The following is an 18,615-nucleotide window of genomic DNA, read 5'->3' on the forward strand; positions in this document are numbered from 1 at the left end:
AAAGTGCAGCATGATTGTAGAAAGACTTCCTTGTACATTTATTCCAAGTTCCCTGCAGTAAAGCTCAACATAACCGTTTACCTTTCCAATTGCTTACTGTACCTGTCCATTAATTTTGTTTTGTGTACAAGGATTTCCAAATTCCTCTGCAAACCACCATTCAGTAGTTTCTTCTATTGTCTGTATATTCTCGCTACCAAAATGAATATCTCATTTCCCCACATTATACTCACCTGCCATCTTCTTACCCACTCACAGCGTACTTTGTTACCTACCTTTATATCATTGGCAAACTTGGATTACAGTATTCTTGATCCCTTCACCTTCTAAGTCATTCATATAGATTGTAAATGTGAGGCTCCAGCACTGATCCTTGTAGCCAAACTGAAAATTCTGTTAATTTCTACTCTCTGGTATCATTTAACCAGACCCCTATCCATGTTATGTTATTCTCAACCCCATGAGTCCTTGTGTAACAACCTTTTGTGTGGCACCCTTATTGAGTGCCTTCTAAAAATTCAAGTGCTCCTGAAACCACATGTTTCCCATATATAATTGACCCTGCCAGTCATCAAACCATGTTCACTCGTACTATGATTTTCTAAGTACTCAGTTACCATTTACTTAATAATGGACTCCAGCATTTCCCAGTGTCTGTCAGGCTGACTGGCTTATTCTTCCTTGGTTTTTCTCTCCTTCCGTTATTGAATAATGTTATACCTTCCAATCTGTTGGGACCCTTCCACAATCTAGATTTTGGAAGATCACAGCCAGTATGTCCGTAACCTCTGAAGCCACATCTCAGATCCTGAATATATAGGCCGTCCAGGAGATTTGAAGGATTTGACCTCTTACTTTTTCTTTCAATATTAATTGAAGTTCCTCACTCTCGTTAGACATTTGGTTCTCTAGTATTTCTAGTATGGTTTCTTGATATCATTCTTGAGTAAGGCACCCCAACTTGTATCCTAGGCAGTATTCTAACTTTGGCCTAATCAATGACTCGTGTAGAGTTTACCTTTTTGATATATATTTTATATCCTTTTGCTGTTGCAATTAATGCCACTCTTATAAACTAGGGATGGGATGTTAATTGGATCAGGGCCAAAGATGTCCTGCAATGCAGTTGAAAAATCAACAGGGAAAATTAACTTGTGTGTGGGGGGGGGGGGGTGCTGGCTGTGTGTACTTGGTTAAGGCGAAGAGAAAGGTTTGAGGAGCCATGGTAAGAACGGAGATCAATAGTCCAGTTTATGTCCATACTTGTCTACTGTTTATGACAATCCTCAGTTTGGATCAGTTGAAATTTGGTTCTGCAAGTAAAACTTCGCAGGAGGTGGGAATCTTATGTTTTTATTATACTCCGAGCTGCAGGAGCCATTGGCATAGGATCTGAGTTGTAGGTGAAGAAAGAGGTGTGTTGAAAGGGGTGATAAATGGCATTGGATGCCAGCGAGTCAAAACTTTCTTTACATTAAAAGGAAAATTGACTACAAATTTCTCACCTTTTATGAAAATGGTTCATAAACTGAGCTGGTTTGAGTACTCAAAAAAAAACTCCTCCAGCAGCAGCTGGTAACTACAGTCTACAATTGTATGTACACTCCTAATCGATTTGCTCAGACTTTGCAGTAGGCCTAATGTGACGGATAGGTATCACTATCCATGGTGTTATGGACAAGCAAGCTGTAGCACCTTTAACATTGAAAGTTATTGCAGTGACACCTACTGGTGTAGCAGTAAAATGTGAAACTTAACATTGGAATCTCCAAATGGGGGTTTTCCGTGTTTGAAGAATTTGGAGAAAGAGTTTGAGCTGCCTGGTGGGAATGGGTTTCGCTACTTGCAGGTGAGGGACTTTGTGCGGAGGCAGATTTCGACCTTTCCGCACCTGCCGCCCCAGTGGGTACAGGACAAGGTAGTGTTGAAAGTGGGGGAGGGGGAGGTATCGGAAATTGATAAAGAGCTCCTGGACTGGGAGGGAGCCCAATGAGGGATATAGCAAAAGTGGGAGGAAGAACTGGGCAGGGAGTTGGAGGTAGGGTTATGGGAGGATGCCCTGAGGAGAGTCAACACGTCCTCGTTGTGTGCCAGGCTTATCCACAGGGCGCACATGACTGTGGCTCGGATGAGCAGGTTCTTTGAAGGGGTGGAGGAAAGGTGTGTGCGGGGGGACCTGCAAATCATGTCCATATGTTTTGGGCATGTCCGGAGCTTGGGGGATTATGGCAGGGATTTGCCGATGTCATGTCAAGGGTGGTTCTGAGTCCGGAGGTAGCAATTTGTGGTGTGTCGGGAGTCCAGGGGGTGAAAGAGGCTGATGTCTTGGCCTTTGCCTCCCTGGTAGCCCGGAGACGGATCTTATTGGCATGGAGGGACTTGGAGCCCCCAAAATCGGGGGTATAGATTAGTGACATGCCTGGGTTTCTCAGGCTTGAGAAGATCAAGTTCGCCTGGAGAGGATCAATGCTCGGGTTTGCCCAGAGGTAGCACCAGTTTATTGACTTCTTTAGGGAAGATTAAACTGTCAGCAATGGGTGGGTGGGGGAGGGGGGTAAAAGAAAAGAGGGAGGCACGGGGGGTTGAATAGGTGGGAAATGGTTAGTGGGGATTGGGGAATTGCGTATGTAAGCCATGTTGGCTGGGTTTGGTTGTTAGGGTGTGTGTTGTTCACTTTGCTGCTTTTTCTTGAAAATTATTAATATTATAAATGCCTTAATAAAAACATTTATTTAAAAAAACGTTAGAATCTCCTGTTAGAGGAGATTAACTTAGAAGCTTTCAATGCCATTCAGGTCGCACATACTGAAGTTAATGGGTTTTTGATATGCAAATATGGTTACTTCAAAAACTCAAATTTGTGCATTTGACAAATGAGAGAGGAGTCTATTTTGTTTTCCCAAGAATGGTTACTGTTCAAACATTCCTATTGGTGGAAAAGTTAACTTTACAATGTTGGTTATTATAGGTAGGTGAAAATTTTGTTCCTCCCTTGCTGGATGCAGTCCTTATTGACTACCAGAGGAATGTACCAGCTGCTAGAGAACCAGAAGTACTTAGCACCATGGCAACCATCGTGAATAAACTGGGTGGACATATCACATCTGAAATTCCTCAAATATTTGATGCCGTCTTCGAATGCACTTTAAATATGATTAACAAGGTAAGATTAAAGGATCATTGGATACAGTTATCCATATTCAGATATTAAAAATAGATAGAAGAAAACATACCGTGGCATGAATAGAGCTTTGGAAATTACAATAGTCACTCGAGTCTAAAGTGTAAATGTCTTAATTGGTACAATAGTTTCACATTGTACATTGGTACAAGTTTTGAAATATTTGCAAATGGAATGTGGGGCAGCAAGTCCGCTTTAATTCCCCACTAGTATTGCTCTATGAAGATAAATAACCTTTTTCTTGATAATTATGGTAATGCTCTCTTGGTGGTGTCAGATGAGAACTTTCAGGATTCCGTGCCAGTGAAATACGCTCAATTGTGTCTTAGGGTGGGATTTTCCAGTCCTGCCTGTCCCGAGCCCAGAAATTCCTGCCCGAGGTCAACTGACCTTTCAATAGTCTTGTCAAATTATCTGTCCGACCCACGAGGATTCCTGCGACAGGCAGGGCCAGAAAATTTCCCCCCATAGAAAAGGAACTTTGAAGTGATATTGGGAGGTGTTGTTAAAGGAACTCTGGTGAGTTGCAGAAGTACATCCTGCAGCCAGTGTGTGCTCGTGGTGGAGGGGTCTGATTTTTGATTCCATTAATGGGAGCATTAATCAAGGAAACCGTTTTCTCACGGTAGGACATTCTTGTAGTTGTATATGTTGATGTCCGTGAGTATTACATCATAGTTGGACCTCAGAGTGGCCTTTTGCTCTGTTGATGTGGCTAGTTCATTTAAACTTCTGGACAACTTGCCCCAATATATTAATTAGACATTTGGCAATGGCAGAGTTACAGAGTTGGGATATGAGAGAAAATATGAGAAAGCTAGCTAGAAGTATAAAAACAGGTTGCAAGTTTCTATTGATAAAAGAGGAGTTCACAGTAAGTGCTGGTCCAATAGAAAGTGAGGTTGGGGAATTAATAATGAAAAATAAGATGGCAGATGAATTGAACAGCTATTTTGCATTGGTCTTCATGAGACAGGATACAAGTAGCATCCCAGAAATAGCAGTAGATCAGGAAAATTACAAACACCAGGGAAGTGATAGTGAGTAAATTGTTGGAGCTGCAGGCTGACAAGTTGGGGTTCGCTTCATCCTAGGGTTTTAAAGCTAGAGATAGATGATGTGCTGGTTTTAATTTTCCAAAATTCCTTGAATTCGGGGATGGTGCATTAGATTGGAAATTAGCGAATATAACTCCTTTGTTCAAAAAAGGAGGGAGACAATGAAAGAAATCCCAGACCAGTTAACGTAACATCTGTCATGGGGAAAATCTTAAGTTATCAGACAATGTCAACTTGGCTTTGTGAAAGGGAAATCCTGTTTCACCAATTTATTGGAGCTCTTTGAACAAATAACACATGCTGTGGTAAAGAGGAACCAGCGGGTGTACTGTACTTAGATTTCCAGAAAGCATTTGAAAAGGTGCCACATCACAGGTTATTGTGGAAAAATACTGTAAGAGGTAACTTATTGGCACGGATAGAAGATTGGCTAGCTAACCGGAAATGGAGTAGGCATAAATGGATCGTTTTCTGGCATGATGTGACGAGTTATGTGCCACAGGTTTCAGTGCTGGGGCCTCAACTTTTTTTAATCATTTTTGTAAATTACTTTGATGTGGGGACCAAAGCTATGGTCGCTGAATTTTCTGATGGGACAAAGATAGGTATGAAAGTAAGCTGTACCCTCATGATGTCTTCAGAGAGATAGCTAGGTTCAGTGAGTGGGCAAAGATCTGGCAAATGGAGTATAATGTGGCGAAAATGTGAAATTGTCCATTTTGGCAGGAAGAATAAAAAAACAACCTATTATCTAATGGTGGAGATGCAGAGAGATCTAGTTGTCCTGCTGCATGAACTGCAAAGGTAAAATATATAATTAGGAAATGGAAAATAATGTTTTTGTTAATTATAAGAGAAATGGATTACAAAAGTAGAGAAGTTGTGCTTCAGTTATACAGGGCGTTGGGAGTACTGAAGGTACCATGGTAGCACAGTGGTTAGCACTGTTATTTCACAGCGCCAGGGACCCGGGTTTGATTCCTAGCTTGGGTCACTGTCTGTATGTTCTCCCCTTGTCTACGTGGGTTTCTTCCGGGTGCTGCAGTTTCCTCAAGTCCCGAAAGACGTGCTTTGTTAGGTGAATTGGACATTCTGAATTCTCTCTGTGTACCCGAATAGGCACTGTAATGTAGCGACTAGGGGATTTTCACAGTAACATCATTGCAGTGTTAATGTAAGCCTGCTTGTGACACTAATAAACATTATTATTATTGTGAATAGCATTGTCTGATAGAATCATAGAATCATAGAAGTTTACAGCATGGAAACAGGCCCTTCGGCCCAACCAGTCCATGCCGCCCAGTTTTTTTACCATTAAGCTAGTCCCAGTTGCCCGCACTTGGCCCATAACCCTCTATACCCATCTTACCCATGTAACCATCTAAATGCTTTTTGAAAGACACAATTGTACCCGCTTCTACTACTACCTCTGGCAGCCCATTCCAGACACTCACTACCCTCTGAGTGAAGAAATTGCCCCTCTGGGCCCTTCTGAATCTCTCCCCTCTCACCTTAAACCTATGCCCTCTAGTTTTAGACTCCCCTACCTTTGGGAAAAGATGTTGACTATCTACCTTATCTATGCCCCTCATTATTTTATAGACCTCTATAAGATCACCCCTAAGCCTCCTACGCTCCAGGGAAAAAAGTCCCAGTCTATCCAGCCTCTCCTTATAACTCAAACCATCAAGTCCCGGCAACATCCTAGTAAATCTTTTCTGCACTCTTTCTAGTTTAATAATATCCTTTCTATAATAGGGTGACCAGAACTGCACACAGTATTCCAAGTGTGGCCGTACCAATGTCTTGTACAACTTCAACAAGACGTCCCAACTCCTATATTCAATGTTCTGACCAATGAAACCAAGCATGCCGAATGCCTTCTTCACCACCCTGTCCACCTGCGACTCCACCTTCAAGGAGCTATGAACCTGTACTCCTAGATCTCTTTGTTCTATAACTCTCCCCAACGCCATACCATTAACTGAGTAGGTCCTGGCCTGATTCGATCTGCCAAAATGCATCACCTCACATTTATCTAAATTAAACTCCATCTGCCAATCGTCGGCCCACTGGCCTAATTGATCAAGATCCCGTTGCAATCCTAGATAACCTTCTTCACTATCCACTGTGCCACCAATCTTGGTGTCATCTGCAAACTTACTAACCATGCCTCCTAAATTCTCATCCAAATCATTAATATAAATCACAAATAACAGTGGACCCAGCACCGATCCCTGAGGCACACCACTGGTCACAGGCCTCCAGTTTGAAAAACAACCCTCTACAACCACCCTCTGCCTTCTGTCGTCCAGCCAATTTTGAATCCAATTGGCAACCTCCCCCTGGATCCCGTGAGCTTTAACCTTCTGCAACAACCTACCATGCGGTACCTTGTCAAAGGCTTTGCTAAAGTCCATGTAGACAACGTCTACTGCACTACCCTCATCTACCTTCTTGGTCACTCCCTCAAAAAACTCAATCTGCTTTATTTAAAGAAGAATGTAAATGTATTGGAAGCAGTTCAGAGAAGGTCCATGTTGCTAAGTTACTACCTACACCCAAAGAACGCACAATTAAAATCCCTGCAGTCTGCAATCAAATAAAATAATTCAAAACTGAGCTGATGAGAATTTTCCATGCTATGTTTGTTTTATTGCAAAAATCCTTAAGAGTTACACTTTGTTGAATATGGTGTCACTGGATAGTGCACCAAGTTCGTAATTTCTCCATTTATGCATTTTTATTTTTAAGTTTGATATTTAATTTTCTCAATTTTAATCCAATACGTATATTCCAATCATGTATTTTGCGCTCGAAAATATTAAAGTGAAGGATAAAGTAGCATTCCCCTTAAGATTCTTGGATGTACAACAATCTTGAGGGGACCACAAAATGGTCGCCCACAACAAAGGAAAGTTAGAGGGAAGGTTTGGGCCAGCTTTCTTTAAGGACAGCAGCAAGCGCTGTTGCTTCACAACTGACTGCAAAATCTATGCCAAGATCATGAGGTGAGTTGTTGAAAAAGGATGGTCTTTGGAGGTCTTATCTTGCTACAAACTTTAATGTTCTGAACTTTTGAGACGGTAAGCCATTGTGTGTTGATAGTTTGAAAAATGTATGGTTACCACAAGATAAGCTTTGCCCCTCAGCAAAGGAGCAAAACAATTGTCCAAAGAGTACTTTTGAAAGTCTTTTGGAGTTGTCCACACTGCCAAAAATGTTGAGTAATGGATTAATAGCCATGATCCTCCAATAAACTTCCTCTCTGAGCATATGCTTATTGGAGGGTGTAGAGAAAGAAAATGTGAGGGCACATTTCTCTTGGGGTGGGGGGGGGGGGAGATAATTCTAACATCCTGGGACTGGTCCCAGGCCAGGATGATGTTGAGAAGTGAAGTGGGGGTAAGAAACAACTAAGCAAGCACTGTTTTTGTGTCTTTTAAGCTATGCATCCTTGAGGAACGTTTTTCTTTAATTTTATCTTTATCTGATGATTTTATGAATCCTTTTGCTTTCTCTATTTTTAAATTTCCAATTAAGGGGCAATTTAGCGTGGCCAATCCACCTACGCTGCACCTCTTTGGATTGTGGATGTGAGACCCACGCAGACACGGGGAGAATGTGCAAACTCCACACGACAGTGACCTGGGGCCGGGATCGAATCTGGGACCTCAGCAACGTGAAGCAGCAGTGCTAACCACTGTGCCACCCACGCTCCCGTTTTTCTTGCTGCTTCTGGGCTGTACTGAACCTGTTCACAAAATTAGCCAATTACCAGGTCTTCACTATTCCCCAATGAAAAACAATCAAGTTGTAGATTAATTTGGCCCTGGGCTAACACTTTTTCAAAATAACCTTTTAATCTTGCAGGAATGTAGTTCTAATTAGGAATCCTCATGGGCACAGTATCATTTTACTCCTTGGTGCTCTGGGGATTTTAATGCCTTATCTTCTGTTCTCAGCTGAATTCTTTGAATACTCCAGTAATGTCTCAAAACCTATTTTTTCTCATTTTAGGACTTCGAGGAATATCCCGAACATAGAACAAATTTCTTCTTGCTTTTACAAGCTGTAAATTCGCACTGTTTTCCAGCATTCCTAGCCATTCCTCCAGCACAATTTAAGCTAGTTTTAGATTCCATAATATGGGCGTTTAAACACACCATGAGAAATGTTGCTGATACAGGTTTGTTCAAAATACATAAAAGTACATTATTAAATTTGATAAAATTAATACAATCTGACCACTTCCTGCAACTAAATTGTTTTCTGTAACAGGTCTACAAATTCTCTATACACTGCTGCAAAATGTTGCCCAGGAAGAGGCAGCTGCACAAAGTTTCTATCAGACATACTTTTGTGATATTCTTCAACACATATTTTCAGTTGTCACAGATACATCTCACACTGCTGGTAAGTACTTTGCGTGAGTAGCAACATAGCATATTTGTTTTCACTGGTTTTGAGCTTTGTTGCAATCAGCTAAATATTAGTTTTGTTATCTGCTTAGAGAAAATTGAATTATAATTGGTATAGGACTTGGAATTAGAAATTTGATCAGTTAGTGAGAGTTTTGGGTGTTTCTGGCTACACATCAAGTCCCTGCTTAACGTTGACTTAACTTTGTTAATTAAATAGTGTCAATATATCCATTTTAACATCGTCAGTTTCACTTTTTAAAGTCATTTGTCGCAGACAACTATTTTTTTCTGTGGATGCCTCCCACCGTGCTTTTATCCCAACTTGCGTCCCACTACCCCATACATCCCACTTTGTTTTTGCCTCACTTCTCCGAGTCTGTTCTTCAGTTGCTCCTGGCTCCCATTCTGAACCAGTACTGAAGTTTTGGACTCCATCTAGTGGTAAAGATTGATTTGTGTAGGTCAGTGTTTTTCAATTTATTTTTTCCTAGGACCTTTCAATGTCGGCTTGGTCCTCACGATCTTACTCTAATCAGGTTCACTGGAGGAGGACAATGCATATTAGATGCAGAGTTCAGGTCCCTTGTGCTGTCTTCATCTTTGTGAGGACAGAAAATCCAACATCACACCTGTAGGTCGTTGTGAAGGGCAATAGCAACAAAAATGCGTGTTTTACTCAGCAGTGGATACTCCTTGGTGACGTTACTCCAGAATGCTGACAGTCTCATAGACTTATGCCGTCTTTTTAATGTGCAGATGAGGTTCAGAGGTTCAGGCTCTTCGTTTGGAGTCAGAGTCAGCTGTAAGTTCATAATTGACTCTTGGGGTCACCTCAATCGCAAGGATTTTTCACCCACCTCTTTTTCAAAATCTAAAACTTCTCTGTAAAGTAGCAACAAAGACTGTTGATCAGTGCAGCCAGATGTGACTGAATCAGGCTTGCCAGTCCATTAACAGTTCAATTACTTTTTTTTTAATGTATTTTATTACAAACGTGTATCAAAACCGGTTACAGCAAATAAACACCCTGGGAAACATACTTCCCAGCAATCAATATGGTTCCATTACTAACACTGTTTTCTTCAATGTGCCAAGCATTGTGGGGAATGTGTAGTAGTTTTGGCTTTGTACACTCACTTGCCAAACTTTCAATTACTATTGGAAAGCACTTATTTCTTCACAGTGCCAAAAGCAATCATCATCCTTCCCTTGCAATTTGAGGTTTAGTTTCTTTAGAATTGAAAAGATACCTGCAAGGTAAGACATAGTTAGCATCCAGCTCTCATTTGCCAGTACTTCCCTGCTTATGACACACATGGGCTTTGCATCCTGATTTGCATTGGCACAATTCACAAACCCATAACAGCTCTGTATACAGCTCACACTAGCACTGGTTTGTCCTGCTGTGAACTCTGCTGAGTACCTCTCTCCAGATTCAGTTGTTATAATGGACTGTTTGTCTCTCTGGCCCTCTTTCTCTTATTACAAAACAATCCATCTTCCCACTTGTTGCCTTGCTTGCTGGCAGCTAACAATTGGAGGACTCTCTCCGATTTAGCGGCAAAAGCACTGATGTCAGGACGCAGGACCTGCTCTGTGCCGCCGCTTCTGGCGGGAAGACTTCATCGTTCACATTTTAAAGACCAGCCGCAGCTGGCATTCCCAACTTAAAATCCAGTCACGGCTGTTGGGTGCTTCTCCTGCAATCAGAAACGCCACGACCGATCGTTCTGCCACCTGCCTCCAGGCCTCGACCTGGCGTTTGGAAGCTCAGGTGTAGGTACTGTTGAAACATTAGCTGCTACTTGCACCAGCCACTAGATCTGCCACTAGATGGAGCCTGGGTAATCTTAAAAACACAAAGTGAGTAATTTTTAAACATTGATCATGTGTTGTATTTCTTAGTACTGTATTTTAGTTTGCAAGCTACTTCAGCTAGGAATTCACTATGTTCATGTATGATACAGTATTGCAACTTGTTCATTGTTTTTTTTCTGTACAAGAAATGTCTGAATGCACCTTCGTCAGGTTTGAGCAGACGTCACAATTTTCAGGAACATAACTACAACTTTAATTGAAGTTTCCATGTATTTGCATGCCTAATAATGGATGTGATCTGCTCTAGTGTCTTTTCACTTGTTCCTGCACTGACCTTCAACTGAAATGGGAAATTAGAAGCTGGCAATAGTTTTTTTTAAAGTCTAAATGCCCATTGTCACAAGACTGAGTATTTTAATTTGGTTCCCTTAATCTGAATTTTAGCATTATGTATCAAAAATGCAACTAAATTTATCCAAAGTAAATTGTGCTAGGGTAAGCTTGTATTTCAGTATTCAATGGAAAGAACTTGTACATTGAGTTGAATAGATTTTTTTAAAAGTTGTCATTCAGTGCTCATATTCTATTGTTCATTCAATGTTTGCTTTTCTAAAAACATGGCTTCTGTTGGCACTGTTGCCCTCCCTCAACACACACAATTAATTGTGAATTGGTTCTTAAAAATGGTACAGTTCCACAGGAGCCAACAGTCCCTGGTGCTTTACCCAAGTGGATCAACATGTGAACGCTGATTTGGGACTGACCAACTATTGACTATATTAAGACTTGTAGCTGAGCCCAATCCTATTTCTTGGATAGTTCTTGGATAATTATGAGAAATAGTAACCTGGGCCTTTCCATGCCAGTTACTGTGGTGATCTCTGTAGGTGCATGCACTCAAGGGATTAATGGGTAGATAGCAGCACCACATGATCACCAGAGGGCTGGACCAACAGGGGTATAAAGGGCAGCCACACGGGGTCTCTGCTCTCTCTCGGGTGTGCTGTGAACAAGGAAACATCAGAATCACATAGATAGTTAGTGGAGTTACATTTAGTTACAATTGTTAAATCTTGTCATCCAATTCCTAGTTACCATGTTAAGGTAAAGAACTCACGCATTAATAGTTATAGTTACTCAATAAACCTTTGATGTTACTGGACGAGTTTGAGTCGTCTTCAACAAGATTCAGAGGACCCCACCATCAGCCAAGGATTGAGTAACACGTGTTATCGACCACGCAGGTAACACTACAGTTACTATTAAAGCTTACTGTAGCTTCCCAACAATTCCCTCTACTAAAATCAACTTTAGTCCAGGAATCCAAGGCTGGGTTGTTTTCGTATATATGGCTTACTACTATATCTTTATTCACAAGACTTACTACGAGAGGGGCGATTCTCCGATATGGAGCCCAAGTGTGACGCGACGGCGCGAACCGGGCCCTGGTACCACAGGGGGCCAGCATGGCGCTGCAGCTCCAGTCTCCTTTCGCGGCGCCAAATAGGCATGGCACCAACCTGCGCATGCGCAGTTGGGCTGTGCCCACCTGCGCATGCGTGGGGGACTTCTTTAGCGCGCTGGCCCCGACACAACATGGAGTCGGTGTTCAGGGGCCGGCGCGCAAGAAAGTAGGTGCGGGGGGGGGGGGGGGAGAAGAGAGGCCGGCTCGCCAATCGATGGGCCCCGATCGCGGGCCAGACCCCCCCGGACCGTTCCCGCCGGCACGACCAGGGGTGAATGCCGTCGGCGGGACTCTGTTGTATCGGCTCGGCCCATCCGGGCTGGTGAATCGACGGCCCCGCTGATTTCAGCCAGCGCTGCGCCAAACGCAGCGGCGCAAATTGTGCTGATTCTCCACACCTTGGAGAATCGCACGCCGGTGCGGTTGTGCCGATTCTCCAGCGCGGGGCTCGGAGAATCGCCTCCTATATCTTTATCACAAGACTATCAGCACAATGTCTTGTGTAATATAACTAGCAATTAAGCAAGTAGCATTTTTAAATTATGATTTCACTCTCTAGACCAATTCTGGATTAAACTAGTCTTTCATGTTTATTGCTGTTAATTCACAGAGACTAAAATGCAAGCAATTTGTGAAATGAACTAAATGTTTTGAAATCATTCTTTCTAACCTAACATTTTATGGCAAGTCTGGCTTTAATTGTAGTTGATACCTCCTGGAAAATTTGCATTTTGGACAAACGTGTATAATATTGAGGCCCTGGAAAGGAAACATAGATTTTGAATATTCGAGCTATATTCACTAACAGTAAAGGTTAAGGGTAGTTCCAATAGAAGCACTTAACAATACAATATTATTATAGGAGTGAAATATTATTTCCATTAGTCAGTGCAGCAGAATAACCAAGCCAAAAATTAGCACCAGAAACATGGAGGTTGTTGGACCTTGCTGCTGTGCAAATTGGCTACTGAGTTTCGTACACTTCAATAGTGATTACATTTCAAAAAGACTTCATTAACTGAAAAGTACTTTGCCCTGTCCTGAGGTTTTGAAAGGCATCATCTAATACAAGTCTTTCTTTAAGGCTAGAAGGAATAAATTACCACAGCTTGTTGCTGACACTAATTTGGTATTTACTGGAGTTTGATAAGAATTGTAGGACTAGAGCATGAAGATGACACTAATTAATTCCTCCAGTATGAGCTAGTAGTGGTAAAGACCCATTTGAATGGTGAAAATTACCCCTTGTATTTAAATTTGTGATCTATGATTGCATATGTGTACAAGATCATAAACCGTGCATGTTAACAAATATTTGCAAAATTGGGAAATCACATTTTATTAATTTTAACAAGTTGCTTAATGGTAATTTTTGAAGCAAAACCTATTTGGTTTGTTAATGCTCTAACAGCTAAAGGATTAAATAAAAGTGAGGACGTATTAGTAAAAATGACCTGGATTATGCAGTAATGATATATCTAATGATCATGGCATGTCAAAGATATAATTATACAATTTGATGTATATCCAGAGTTATTTTTTAAGTATTGAGGTGGTAATATTGCATGCTTTATTCAATTTTCTAGTTAGTCTGGTTTGTGTCAATCGCTTTCCAGCTGCGCACAAATCAACACTACTTTTTTATATTGGGGAAAAAAAGTTGTATAAATTTAATCTACAAGATTTGTGATATGAGCTTTTAATACAAAAATGTTACGTAGTCAAAAAGAACAGGCAAAGCACTTCACAGGTGTGAGGAATACTAACAAACCTCTAAATTTACTGAATCACAGAATTGTTATGGCGCAGGAAGCGACCATTTGTCCCATCGTGTCTGAACCGGCTCTCCAAACGAGCATCATTGTGTGTGCTTTCCCAGTCTTTTTCCCTGTATTCATGTACATTGTTTCTATTCAAGTATTCATATCATGCTCTCTTGAATGCCTCGATTGAACCTACCTTCACCACGCTTCCAGGCAGTGCATTTCAGTCCCGAACCACTCGTTGTGTAAAAAGGTTTCTTATCGCATTTACTATTTTTGCAAATCACTTTAAATGCACCCTCTTATTCTTGATCCTTTTACAAGTCCAGCCCCTTCATGATTTTGAACATCTCTATCAAATCCCATCTGAGATGCCTTTTCTCAGAGGAGAACATTCCCAACCTTGCCAATCTATCCTCATAACTGAAGTTTTTTTTTATCCCTGGACCATTCTTGTAAACCTCTTGTGTACTCACTGTCCAATGCGTTCACACCCTTCCCATAGTGTGGCATCCAGAACTGTACAGCATATTCCAGCTGAGGTCTAACTTGTGTCTTGTATAGCTAGAGTCCAGGGAATGGAGAGTTTGGACAACGGAGGGCAGGTGACGGTTACAGAAATGGGGAGGATGACACCAAGAAAGAATTGAAGACCTGAGCAAGAATGTTAGAATTAACCTTTGATGTTAGGACCCAGTTTAGACCAGTGGGAATAGGGTGATGGGTGAATAGAACTTGGGGCTGGAAATAATACTAAAATTTATGATTGCAGTAGTTAATTACATCACATGGGAGTATGTGGCATGTTACAATTATAAATTTAGATTACTTTCAACCGATTTTACAAGTTAACTAATCGCAATCTGCTAAATTAAGGATTATAGGTAAATATTTTTTCATTTCATCTGGAGGTCTCTGCTAAATTAAGAATTATAGATAAATATTTTTTCATTTCATCTGGAGGTCTATGTTCATGTAAAAGTTGATATTTTTTATTTGTCACATTTTGTAGGTTTGACAATGCATGCATCAATACTTGCATACATGTTTAATCTGGTGGAGGAAGGAAAAATATCAGTGACCCTTAACCCAACAAATCCTGTCACTAATCATGTATTCATTCAGGATTATGTGGCCAATCTACTGAAATCTGCTTTTCCACATCTACAAGAGTAAGTTGAGCTTAATTGATTTTAAAGCCAGTTTTTTTTTTTTTAAACTATTTTGCTCCCTAACTTAAATTTTATTTTTCTAACAGGGCACAAGTGAAATTATTTGTAACGGGACTTTTCAGTTTAAATCAGGACATTGCAGCTTTTAAAGAGCATCTGAGAGATTTTCTCGTGCAAATCAAGGTAAAGAAGTTCTAGTCTAATAAGAAATATTTCAGAATACATACCAAGATAGTTTCATATTTGATAACTAACAAGTACGAGCTCCAGGCTTCACTGAATAGTATTCATAAACTTGCATGGAAAGCTGAGTGGAAAATTTTTTTGCAGTTTTACCAATGTTGGTTTTGCTCCACAGTGGGCCTCAATTGTTAGGTTAAGAGTTGGAGGGTAGTTCTAATGATATTTTCTAATCTGTTATAGATAATGTGGCTCCAGTCAATTTCACTAAAATTTCTTTGCTGCCTACAGTCTAAATTGGGTATGAATGTAGGTTATTCTTCTGCTACACAGATTTAATTCTGCTCAATTTAACAAAATCACTTCAGTTCAATCTTCCTATTTCCAGAAATATATCTTCCATATCTAACCATCGAAGTTGGGGTCATTCCTGATCGGATTTCAGTTTTGTAAAGAAAATTAGACTTTCTAAAGTCTTCGGGGAAATAGAATTTGGTGACTTTTTTTTCCAATTAAGGGGCAATTTAGCGTGGTCAACCAAACTACCCTGCACATCTTTTGGGTTGTGGGGGTGAGACCAACGCAGACACTGGGAGAATGCAAACTCCACATGGACAGTGACCCAGGGCCGAGATTCGAACCCGGGTCCTCAGCGCTGTAGGCAGCAATGCTAACCACTGTGCCACATGTCGCCCTAGAATTTGGTGACTTTATGTCTTCTGTTTAAAAGATGGAAATATGTCACTCATTTAGCTAATTTGTATGTATATGAGGCTTATTTGAAGATGGGTGAAGTTATCTTTTTAAATGGACGCCTTAATTAAAACTTGCCTGCCCAACATTAAAATAACAGTTTTACAGATTTGACTTAGAGCTGCACAACGTGCTGCATTTTAACTGCTGAGAATGCAATTCAGAACCAAGAAGTTTAGATTTAAATACTCATCTTTATTATCATCAATTAAAGCTGGATTGTGGGGTCTGACTGGTTGCTGCTTAAATGTGTATTTATGGCATAGGATGCCATAGAATTTACAGTGCAGAAGGAGGCCATTTGGCTCATCAAGTCTGCACCCTATTCCCATAACCCCACCTAACCTAAGGCAATTTAGCATGGCCAATCCACCTAACCTGCACGTTTTTGGACTGTGGGAGAAAACTGGAGCACCCGGAGGAAACCCACGCAGATACTGGGAGAATGTGCGGAATCGAACCTGTGACTCTGGAGCTGTGAAGCAACTGTGCCGCCCTATAACAATCGGCGACAATGGTTTCATGGCCATCATTCGACTTTTAATTCCAGATTTTATTGAATTCAAATTTCACCATCTGCAGTGGTGGGATTTGAACCCGGGTCCCAAGAGCATTTCCCTGGGTCCCTGGTTTACTGGTCCAGTGACAATACCAATGCGCCACTGCCTCCCCTCTGCCTTGTATGATAACATAACCCCTCAGTGATTCCAGGCTAGGTTTGCACACGGATGCATATGTGAAGGAAGTAATAAGGAGCACTCAATTTGTAGATCTGTCCAAGTCAGCTTAAAAATTAAAATGGTAGTTGTGGAAATAACGAGAGCCATTAAAAGCCAACTGATCTCACTAAACTAATGGTCCAATGTAAAACATCCATTGTAAAACAATCCTACTTCATGACTTGACCCACGTGGAATAGGTTTAGTTTCGTATTGATACAAGTGGGTATGGAATTTGAGATTACTGCTTCTGCCGCTGAAGAATGGAATTGTTCCAAGTTGGATATGATTTTCTTTTTCCTCCCTTTCTATCTTTTCTCTTCCCCCCCACGTTTGTTACATGTGTTGTTTTGTCTGCAGGAGTTTGCTGGAGAAGATAGTGCTGACTTGTTCTTGGAAGAAAGAGAGGCTGCATTACGCCAGGCCCAAGAAGAAAAGCATAAAATTCAGATGTCTGTTCCTGGTATTCTTAACCCACATGAAATTCCTGAGGAAATGGTTGATTGAGAAATATGGAGTAAACTAAGTTGTGCTATTTCTTCTGTTCAGGCACTATTAATGTAGCTTTGCAGAAGGTAATTGCACATCTGTGTTGACCAAAAACAATGCCAATATGTGTATATTAAATCCTTTGTCACCTGGTAGCTCTTTTTACTTAGTATGCAATTTCTATGGCAGTTTTCTTGTGTAATACCTTTTTTCCATTGTTATAAATTAAAAGTTTTGTCATCTTTGTTTAGATTTGCATGCAGTTGTATGAATTAAATCACTTTTTAAAGATCACTTGTGCCCCATTTTATGGTTTTGGGAGGGGGGGGAAGAGAGGAGAGCTGAAAAGTGGACTTTGCTTGTGCCTCTGCTTGCAAAGTGTACAACAGATATAGGAATTATTTTCAGTAATTGATCACCAAACTCTTAAATTAGGTGTGTGTTACTTTGTTGTAGCATAGCCTTTTTTGCAGCCTAGGAATGAAAGTGATCTGTGGAAAACATGTTCAAAGAGTTGTGTGTCAGGCATGTCCCAGTGCTGCTTTTCAATTGTCTCTATGGGTAGTTGGAAGAAATGGTAATGCTTGACTGAATTAATGCAATTCTAGCCAGATAGGTTTGCGGCAAGATCATGTGCATATCATCCCAGTGTAAAGCATCTTGAATGACTTGGGAACACAGTACACTTGGTTATTTTTTATGATTTTTTTGTGTATGTATGTGCTGTCGCTTTGTCGACAACAGCTTTTTGTTTTCCTCAATGAGGAGTGTTGCTCATTTGTGAGCCTTCATTAATTCTAAGTGAAAGTGGTTAAATATTTATCGAGTTAGCATAGGCTGCATCTTTATAAACAGCTCATGAAAATACTGATGGCTTTTGATGACTTGTACTAATTTACATTGTTTACCATGCTGTAGTGCTTCCAGAACACTACTTAAGAGCAAAATAAATTTGGTTTACATTTAAAGTATGCTGTCTGACCTTGATATTCCTTGTGTTACTTTCAAATTGATGTGATTTTTTCAAAATTGTTTTACAGATGCAATAATAAATTTTGAGGGGTTTGAGTTTTAACAGCACAGATATTTATCCACTAAATCTGGGCCACATTTGCTGCAGTGTTTAATGCACTGTAATTGAATTAGATCTTTTGCCTTGGATGTCAACTTGTTTTTTGCTTTAATTATAGAATTTACAGTGCAGAAGGAGGCCATTCAGCACATTGTCTGCACTGGCCCTTGGAAAGAACACCCTACTTAAGCCCACACCTCCACCCTATCCCAATAACCCCACCTAACCTTTTGGACACTATGGGGCAATTTAGCATAGCCAAGCCACCTAATGTGCACATCTTTGGACTGTGGGAGGAAACCCACGCAGACATGGGGTGAGAAGTGCAAACCCCACACAGTCACCAGAGGCCGGAATTGAACTTGGGACTCTGGAGCTGAGGAAGCAGTGCTAACCACTGTCCTACTCTACTGCTGGTCGCTGCGACCTCTAATTCCTGGGGGTTCATAAGGCGTTCCATTGCCTTCATTGCCATTCTCTCTTCTAGGTTCTCTACTGAATTTGGAACAGGGGGTGATGTA

The 18,615-nt window shown here is 40.9% G+C and overlaps 1 protein-coding gene across 12 annotated transcripts in view; it reads left to right on the plus strand.

Moving 5' to 3' along the window:
* LOC140423272 (exportin-1) overlaps positions 1-17,990 on the plus strand; it is a 91,569-nt gene extending 73,579 nt beyond the window's left edge. For all 12 annotated transcript variants that reach the window (XM_072507767.1, XM_072507768.1, XM_072507766.1 and 9 more), the window contains 6 exons: positions 2,969-3,163; positions 8,260-8,428; positions 8,521-8,655; positions 14,722-14,881; positions 14,968-15,064; positions 16,894-17,990. In XM_072507767.1, the coding sequence (XP_072363868.1) occupies positions 2,969-3,163; positions 8,260-8,428; positions 8,521-8,655; positions 14,722-14,881; positions 14,968-15,064; positions 16,894-17,040 (903 nt within the window). In that variant the 3' untranslated portion in view covers positions 17,041-17,990. The remainder of the gene's footprint in view (positions 1-2,968; positions 3,164-8,259; positions 8,429-8,520; positions 8,656-14,721; positions 14,882-14,967; positions 15,065-16,893) is intronic.
* The last annotated feature ends 625 nt before the right edge of the window (positions 17,991-18,615 follow it).

The sequence above is a fragment of the Scyliorhinus torazame genome, chromosome 1, assembly GCF_047496885.1.
Source record: "Scyliorhinus torazame isolate Kashiwa2021f chromosome 1, sScyTor2.1, whole genome shotgun sequence".
Classification (NCBI taxonomy): Eukaryota; Metazoa; Chordata; class Chondrichthyes; order Carcharhiniformes; family Scyliorhinidae; genus Scyliorhinus; species Scyliorhinus torazame.